At 32.8% G+C, this 10,057-nt stretch overlaps 1 protein-coding gene across 1 annotated transcript; it reads left to right on the forward strand.

Moving 5' to 3' along the window:
- Positions 1-5,128: 5,128 nt before the first annotated feature.
- LOC102591151 (D-3-phosphoglycerate dehydrogenase 1, chloroplastic-like) lies at positions 5,129-9,106 on the forward strand. Its single transcript, XM_006356431.2, has 5 exons — positions 5,129-5,771; positions 7,056-7,432; positions 7,619-7,726; positions 7,810-7,905; positions 8,185-9,106. The coding sequence occupies exons 1-5, from the start codon at positions 5,237-5,239 to the stop codon at positions 8,854-8,856; spliced, it is 1,788 nt and encodes a 595-aa protein (XP_006356493.1). The 5' UTR covers positions 5,129-5,236; the 3' UTR covers positions 8,857-9,106.
- Positions 9,107-10,057: the final 951 nt, after the last annotated feature.

The following is a 10,057-nucleotide window of genomic DNA, read 5'->3' on the forward strand; positions in this document are numbered from 1 at the left end:
ACGGCAGATTTAGCAATATACATGATATACACTGTTGTATATACAGTGACTAAACTGGGCCAAGACAGGCCCACGTGATGCAGCAGACCATTTTAGTAGTATTTTAGGATAGGTTTGGCCTGCTAAACCAAACAATTTTTGAATTTGAGCAAAAGGGCTCAAGTTTAAGATCGTTCTTTACTTTATTATTGGTATTTGCTTACTCTTAATTTTGGATTAATCCTAACTTTGAATGGTTAGATTAACTTAATTAAATCCCCTAAAAATAAATCATTTTTGTGTTGATTTACTATTTAAATGTCTTTCCTTTACTTAGTCATTTTGACAAAGTTCACCTTCTTTCTAGAATCATTTCAAATGTTTAAGTTCATTTCTTTTCAAGTGATTTTTAAATGTCTTTATTTCCTATAATTATTTTTCCCAAAGCTAGTCAAATAAAGTTTACAAATCGTCGGATAATCGCATGTTAGCGGACATTTCAAGTGCTTTGAAATTTTCTTGAAATGAAAATAAGAACCTCGTACCCTTTCTTTGGAATTTCGAGAGATTTTTTCTGTTTTGAAGTTTTTTGGAATTAACTTAAAAGTTATCTTAATTTCTTTTAAAAAAATTAAGTCGCAACTCCTTAAAAAAAATGGTTTTTCCCTTTAAAATTGAAATCAATTTTGAATACCGGCTTTTTCTTTCATAAAACACCCACTAAATTATGGGTCATTAATTTTGACCGATTTATAACTCAAACCCTATCCCATACTAGGATAGAGTATTGAAAACAATAATAGTTGATATAAAAAACAAGAAATACAGTAATACAACTAGTAAGATGGCAAACACCAACCACCCTAATCAAGGAAAACATCACAATACCTACTTAACTTCTATTCTAATACGTGTCTTCCACACCCTCCTATCTAAGATCATGTCCTCGGTGATCTGAAGTTGAGTCATATCATGTCTTATCACCTCTCTCTCCAATTCTTTTTTATCTACCTTTGTCTCTCCTCGTACCCTCTATAAGCAACCTTTTGCACCTCCTCACACGTGCATCCACACATCTCCTCTTCACATGTCCAAACCATCTCAATCTCGTTTCTCTCAGCTTGTCCAGAGGTCACTCTCACCTTATTCTGAATATCCTCATTTCTAATCTTATCACTCCTTGTATTACCACGCATCCACCCCAACATCATCATATCAGGAACATGCATCATGCTGATAAGACTATATACAATTGATTTAATGTGGTCCAATTTTCTTTGGACAACATGAATGTGACTAGTAAAATCGTAATGTATCATGCAACCTTCTTTTAAGTTTGAAAGTAATTCTCTTGATTTTGGTTCACTACTGGTATTGTTACAAAATTATCAGAATTATATTTTGTGCGCACACTGGAGTGTGAATCAAACCCAAATTTGCACACTAAGGGGTATTTTGGTAGTTATATTATATGTGAGTTATGTAGGTATCAGGTAAGTAACACTATATTTCATAGTTGATGAAGAGATAAATTATTATGGACACAAAACGGAGCATTTGTGACAATGATGATGATACATATATAGTCGAGTCCAACTAGCTTGTGATTGAGGCATAGCTATTGCATCCTAGAAATCAACAATTCAGGAAGACATACATTTTTTCTAAACAAAGAAACTATAGAAATCAGGATGCTAAGGTGATGATTCTAGTTAGAGGTGGAGCCAAAAAATTTAGCTCACAAGTCTTGATAAATTATTTATACATATAAATGGTTCTTTAACATAATAACATGATTTGAGTCAAAGCTACTCATACCTTTGGTGGCTCCGCCCCTACTTCTAGTCCACGTGCAACTGTATTTCAGGGTCCCCTGTTTGGTCATGGACTCGAGCAATCGCAGCAACAGTCTGCTACACTTGTTGCATTGTTGGCCTTTGATTTGGAATGAATTTCATGCAATCACTTGCAAGTTCAAGTAGCTGCATTATCATATTATCAAACCCATGGCCTAACAATAATTTATCCACATCAAGAGGACTTTTTATTTTACTATTATTATGTATTACTTATTTAAGACTATAAATTTAAAAAATAATCATTCATTTTTTAAGCTTCGTATCAAATCAACTAACTCAGAAATAGAAGATGAGTAGTACTATTAACCTTTTTCCTAATACTACCAAATATCAAGAAGCAAAAATGTCTTTAACTATATAATATATACTACACTACCAAATCCCTAGAGAATCTGCCTTTTAACTTTTATTCTTGAAAAGCTGGAGAGATGGGCAAAAACAAAAGAAATAAAAATAAAACCAAGCACGAGTATATAATATAATTTATTAATATGATTAAAATATAATTAATTTATATTGTGTATAGTTATGTACAATATATGTATAAAATATTATATTTAATATAAAGTATACACCATTTACATGCATTTTGTTATCTAGATTAATGACGTATTTGCTCTGTGCATGTGTCTCGCTTCCATCAATAAAACTATTACTCACCAGAACAACTTTATTAAAAATTGCAATGAATGTTAAATACATGTTATATCTATTTAAATTAAGTAAATAAATATTATCTCAAATATGTTATTTTCTACGGTATGTTAGTTGATTTTTTTTACAAACGCAAATAAATAAACTTAATTTAACTTTTGAAGAACCACATAAATTGAGACAAAAAAAATATTTTAAAAAATTATAAATATCTATACATGTGAAACTCTAATAATTTTTGTGTTGTTCTTTAGCATTTTAATATTAATATTAGTAATATTAAGATTGTTTCACGCAGTTTGGTCTTTCTCATTTGTTGGCATTAAAGTTCAGTGACTTAATTGTCATTATTCATTTGGAATAAACGTTCCAATGAACGTTGGGACTTGGGGTCAATAGTGTTGGGCAATATCTTCATTAACTATTGATGGCATTTGTTATTTTTCACTTTATTTCAATTGTAACTTAGATAACCTCTAGGATTTTATCTTTCTCTATTTACTTCTTTATTTATCATTTTATTCATCGTTAGAAAGAGTTTCTCAGAACTTAAAAATAGTGATAGTCTTCCTTTGATTTTGAATAAAAGAAAATATAGAGTGCATACAAGTTGGTCATAAAAGAGAGTTATTATTAGTTGAATGAAGATGTTGTTTTTATGAAGCTTTGGACTCAACTCTTATCCAGAGTTTCTTGAGTTATACATTGTGAATTGATTATTTCCTATAGGGGACAAGTAAAGAAGACTATTACTAGACCGGTAAAAAATATTTATATTATTGGGCTTGAATCTCCTTAAAAAAAGCGACATATTTGTGTCTCAACCAGAAGAGATTTTGTTTCTTTATTTTATTTTTCAATTGTAATTTGTAATCTTATAATTTCACCAACATTTTGTGTAAGAAATGATTGTGATCCTACATTTTCTAAAATTCCTGAGGCAAGTCCAATGATCATACATAGATTATCTGGTGAACACTTTTAGTTTGAACTAAAGATATGTAAAATATATCAAAATATTTTAATTTTGTGCTTTTAAATATGTCAGGTGGAAAATTAGAATTAAAGAATTTTTTAAATATAAAAAGATATTCTTTTTAAAGCGGATTAAATTTTTTTAAGACAAACACATATTAACTAATAGATGGAGTAATAAATAAATTAGACTTTCAGCTGTTAGAGAATGTTTTTATTAGCTAATTTAGTTCGAATTTGAAGTCTATTTTTTGTTTGTAGTTTTTGTGGCTACACGAAGTCTCATGAATTTAGTTATAGAGATTAATTAATAATTAATCAACTACATGAAGTTAATTATATAGATCAATCAACAATTAATCCACAACATGAATTTAGTTATAGAGTTCAATCAACAATTATATATCGCTCCAACCTCTTTTGCTTATATCATATATTTTATGCTCTTTTTCACGTACTTATAAAAAGGCATTATACATAAATATATTCTTTAACTTGGATTCAACTCACATTTATTCCCTTTAACTTGGATTCAATTCACATTTATGTCCTTCAATTTTTTATGTGGACGAGTAGACACTTAAATTTGTATAAAATTGAACAAATATACATGCATGCCCTACATGACATCCTACATGACCATTTGCGTCTTACGTGGTGCCTACGTGTGCTATGTCACATAGGACTCATGTGTCTATTTGTTCAACCTTATATAAATTTAAGCGCTTACTTGTACACACTCTAAGTTGGAAGACATAAATATGAAATGAGACCAAGTTAAAGAACATATTTATGTATGCCCAAAAAATTATCAACAGTAATTCTCCATATATTTTTCTCTTACATAAATTTTAGGATTCTTTATATTTTCAAGATTATAAAAATAATTAAATACTAATAATTTTTAAAAAATAGTAAATGATAATTTTGTATGTTATAAAATCTTTTAATGAAAGACAAAAAGTTTACTCAATATTCTTAAGGACCTTCATGCTTTTAATATAGTAAGTATAGATAGATTTGTTGGACAAAGTATTTAGGGTCATTATTACTCTTTAAAAAATAATCACTTGTTTAATTAAATTTCATGTCATATTTTTGTTAAAGAACAATTTTGAATCTAAACAAAAAACATTAAGGGCCTTTCAGTTCAATAGGTGGAGGGATGATATTTTTGAAACATTCTGACATTTTATAATCTTTGTCGTAAAAAAAAAAGTCATAATTCATTACAAAATCTTTTGTTTAGTATTATTCACATTTCACACCCAAATACTTTATATAATTTCAAATTAAAGTAAGGGTAATGCAATGGCCAGAAAATTTGGCCAGAAATTTAAAAGTTTATAATATTTTTTTTATTTTAAAATAAATTTATATTTTTTTCACTTTTTAATTAAAATATATTAAAGTTAAAAGGGTAAAAAATAAAATACCATTCTCACCAAAAGGATTTTTCCTTAAAGTAATTAAACATTTTTCAAGAAACTTGTACAACTTTTTTTGAATCTATTTAAGACAAACATAATATAGAAAAATAAATTCATGTTTTGGAAATTGGTAAAACTTTTGGTTGAAAAGAAATAGGGAAATTGTTTGTCATGTGTGTCCAAATTAATAAAAGCACCTACCACCACCTTTAACTTCTCTAAAATCGCTCCTCGACCGACGAGCATATATATATAAATACATATAAAATTCATTTTTTCCTCATTGCTTCGCCTCTCTTCTCCTCTTCGATTCAGCACTCTTCTATTGATCTGTTAACAATGGCGGCATCTGCTTCTTCCGCTATCAATCTCTCCATCAAACCCTCACATACCTCTTTCTCATGGAAAACTCACCTCTCTTCTACCTCCGCCTTAGCCGTTTCTCCTATCTCCGGTCACCGTCAGTATCCGCGTTTCGTTATCTACGCTGTGGGAGATAAACCGACGGTTCTCGTAGCTGAAAAACTCGGTGAGGCAGGGGTCAATCTCCTTAAGGAATTTGCTGATGTTGATTGTTCTTATAACCTGACTCCTGAGGAGCTCTGTAATAAGATCTCATTGTGTGATGCGTTGATTGTAAGGAGTGGAACGAAGGTGAGCAGAGAGGTATTTGAGTCATCCGGTGGACGGCTCAAAGTTGTTGGACGAGCTGGTGTTGGTATTGATAATGTCGATCTTGCAGCCGCGACTGAGCATGGATGCCTTGTTGTAAATGCCCCGACTGCTAACACTGTTGCTGCTGCTGAGCATGGAATCGCGTTACTCACAGCTATGGCTCGAAATGTTGCTCAGGCCGATGCTTCCGTTAAAGCTGGTTAGCCTAATCTGGTTTTATGTCTATATAAATAACGGTGTATGCTGATTTTTCCTCAATATAATTTGTTTCATGAGTGCGAGATTCATGTATTTTGAATATGAAATTGTCTATACGAGATTCTGATTCAAAAATCATTGCTATGCAGCTATGGTCCTGTAGAGTAGATCGGATCTATGTTAAATTGATCCAAACGATTTTGTTCCTATTTTAATGAGAATATCCGCTGATCTGTTTGTGATAGTACTAGTGTTAATGGCTTGGTTAGGTGCACTCAAACTAGTATAGGCTTGCAACTCAACCTCTCTTAGGTAGCGCTTCATTTGTAGGCACTAAAATGCTAGAGCATTTCACCGTGCATGAACTCTTATCTTAAAGAAGGCAACAGTAAATAGCTGGCAAAAATAGTGTAATTATTGCCGGCAAAGTGATATATCAAACGAAGGAAATAATTTGAATAACTTTTGTTATTGTTAGAAAGAGGGAATAGGAGATTTCAGATGAGAAAACTAGTCATTAAACCTTTATTAGATTTTCAGTTACATCTTTGATGTGAGTAAAAAAATTCAGAATAATTTTGCACTTGTTACATGATTTTGTTTTCAAATATTTGTAGTTATTTTGGTTCTTTCCATATATAATACTTTCTTTTTTTTGCTTATAGCTGTTCTTGTGAATTGTTGTATATTTTAATTTTTTTGAAAAATTTCATTTCATCTTTCTTTACTTGTGTTTTAATTTACACTGTTCTAGGCTTTTCATCTTTGACAACACTGTGTATTTACCTGTTGCAGTTACTTTGTATTAATACTGCCTTCTTAATCTCATTCACTTTTTTGTTGGGAGACTGAAATGCTTAGTAAATGTGCTAAATGATGAAGATTTATGTGGACATAGTCACATTGCTACTGATAATGTATCTTAAAGAAACAAGAAGGTGTAAGATATCAGCAGCAACCTCTTTTTGGTCTCATTGTTGTTGTATAACATCTATGGCTGATTTTTTGTTCCACTATCCTTTTTCCTTTCTTGATGTACATCATGTTTGGATTACAAAGGAGAACAAACCCTCAACTTAGACTTGCTGGGTGGCTGCGTAGGCAATGATCATGCCACCAGTTCTGTCTTTATCTTGCTACCCTGTTCATATGTTTATTGATGTAGGTTGATAAAGTGATTGCAATTATAACAGTTTTATGGTTGCTAATAGTTCCTCAATTATCCTAGTTGCTTTTGCATCTGAAGTTCACAACCTTTGAAACTTTACCATGATTTGGTTTCCAGGGAAATGGCTGAGAAACAAATATGTTGGTGTCTCATTAGTTGGCAAAACACTTGCTGTGATGGGTTTTGGAAAGGTTGGATCAGAAGTTGCCAGGCGAGCTAAGGGACTTGGCATGCATGTTATTGCTCATGATCCATATGCCCCTGCTGATCGTGCACGTGCCATTGGGGTGGAGCTCGTTAGCTTTGATAAAGCCATTGCTTCTGCAGATTTTATCTCACTTCACATGCCCCTTACTCCTGCAACTAACAAGGTCCTAAATGATGAAACTTTTGCAAAGATGAAAAAGGGAGTACGAATTGTAAATGTTGCTCGTGGGGGAGTGATTGATGAAGATGCTTTGGTCAGGGCACTTGATGCAGGAATTGTGGCACAGGTCCTGGATATACATGATGCACTTGTTTTTCGAACTACTTCTTTCTGTGTATTTTGCTGATATTCATGTCTGTCTGATAGTTGGGAGACTAAAATCAATATTTACTTTCTTTCCCATCCTGGATTAGAATATAAAATAGGCTTTCTTCCATAGCTTATCTGTATTGATGTAAAAATAGATCTGCAGGCGGCACTTGATGTTTTCACTGTGGAGCCACCAAAGGATAGTAAGTTGGTTCAACATGAGAATGTAACTGCAACTCCTCATCTTGGTGCTAGTACTATGGAAGCTCAGGTCTGTGCTTGATGTCCGCTTTTGTTTCACACTTTTTGTACCAGTTGATATATGTCTTACTACTGTCTGAACTTCTTGTTTAGGAAGGGGTGGCCATTGAGATAGCAGAAGCTGTTGTTGGTGCTTTGAAGGGAGAGCTTGCAGCTACTGCTGTCAATGCTCCAATGGTGCCTGCTGAGGTAAATTCGCTAAATATTTGCTGCTTGTAATCCCTTTTTTTATATTTGTTTAAATAAGGAAGGCACAATACAGTGCCTTCAACTACATTAGCCTGCCCAACTAGTTAATTGTTGCCTGTTTAAAATTAACCAGTTATCTGTAGTTGTAGAAGAGCGTCTTCTCCCAAAGTGTAGATAGATGCATTGTTCTTTTCATTTGTTTTTTGAGTAAGGGGGATTGGAAGATTAGTTTGGAGTTGTGCTTGAAGGAAATATCATTTCTACCTCTCCATAATGCAGGTGCTTTCCGAGCTGAAGCCTTTTGTTGCACTGGCTGAAAAACTTGGTAGACTTGCTGTCCAACTAGTGGCAGGTGGAAGTGGTGTGAAATCAGTGAAAGTAACTTATGGTTCAGCTAGAGGACCTGATGATCTTGACACAAGATTGCTTCGGGCGATGATAACTAAGGGATTGATTGAGCCTATTTCCAGTTCTTTTGTGAACTTGGTAAATGCAGATTTCACAGCTAAACAGAGGGGACTGAGAATAGCTGAGCTAAGATCTCTTCTAAATGGTTCTCCAGAAAGTCCACTCGAATTCATTCAGGTTCAGATTTCCAGTGTGGAGTCCAAGTTTGCCAGTGCTCTTTCCGACTCTGGAGAGATTAGAGTGGAGGGCAGGGTTAAAGATGGAATCCCCCATTTGACAAAAGTTGGATCTTTTGAAGTGGATGTGAGCTTGGAGGGCAGCATCATTCTGTGCAGACAGGTTGATCAGCCCGGAATGATTGGAAAGGTGGGTAGCATCTTGTCTGAGGGGAATGTGAACGTAAGCTTCATGAGTGTTGGAAGGGTTGCTCCAAGGAAGCATGCTGTTATGGCTATTGGGGTGGATGACCAACCAAGCAAGGAGATATTGAAGAGAATTGGGGAAATTCCTGCTGTTGAGGAGTTTGTTTACCTAAAGATATAGGCACTGTCAGATTTTCTGTCTAAATTCTCTATGAAGCCAATTTGGTATTGTTGTTTTGTCTACAAGTAGCATAATGTAGGATAGAAAAATAATTTGGATGTGAAATTACAAGTGTACTACATTGAGTTGTCAATTTGACAGTTTTTTGTGCTTCACGGGGGTTGAGCATTGGATTTTTCCCCTGTCAAACTTGTCTTTGGTGATTTGTTTTATCAGTTACTAGATGCCCAACGGCACCACATTTGTTCTAGGGAATTTTGATGTGACCACAAAGTTTGAAATCTTTTGGAAAATACTTGAACATGAACACTATAGGAAATTCACGAAAGCTGGAGGCATGTCAAAGACAATCTCCTAGGGATTTTCATTTGGTATAGATGTATCCTTTAGGATTTAGCAAGTTGTCAAAATCCAACAAAATTAAATATAGAAGAAATCGAGCATAATACATATCAGAGAAAGAATGAGTTTTCCAGCTTTTCTAAGTAAATAAAAGGACATGAGTTTATAGAGATCAAGAAATGGACATTTGATTGTATGGGACCTAACGTTCAAAAATATGAAGATATCGGCAAAAGTCATTCAATTCTATTGAAAACTATTAAGGATATTTAATGGTCAGTTATCATTTGTCAAATATAATCATTTTAAACCATCAATATATTCTCGTAATGAAGGTTATTATGGCTAATCAAAGGCTACATCAATTGTCTATTACAGTTGTGAATGAGAAGGAATATTATTATTTGTTATAAATTCTTTGTGTTTGTCGTATTTTTTCTTGCAACTCAAGTATTAATATTTTTTTGGCTATTCATGCACCAAATAAATAAAGTCATCAATTCTTATATTTAAGAAGAAGATTTGTAAATTATTAATAGATGATCATTATCTTGTGAAAGATACAATCGAAAGTAGAGAAGAAAGTTATAAGAGTTATAGAAAAGACATAAAATCACCACTGAAGTTATCTCGAATTTTCAAAAAGGCATCTTAACTTTGTGGGTGTCCTATTACCCCCATTGAACAATTTAAGAGTGTTATAAATATTCCACTTTGCACACAACCTCAATTGCAAGAAAAGAAGTACAATCACGCACCAATTGTTGTTTGCCACGTATTAATTTTTTTTTAATTTTTTAATTTTTAGTTTTATTTTTTTCTAATTTTATTAATTTTATTTTTATTTTTTCCTCTTTCT

Source organism: Solanum tuberosum, unplaced genomic scaffold (assembly GCF_000226075.1).
Source record: "Solanum tuberosum cultivar DM 1-3 516 R44 unplaced genomic scaffold, SolTub_3.0 scf00223, whole genome shotgun sequence".
Lineage (NCBI taxonomy): Eukaryota > Viridiplantae > Streptophyta > Magnoliopsida > Solanales > Solanaceae > Solanum > Solanum tuberosum.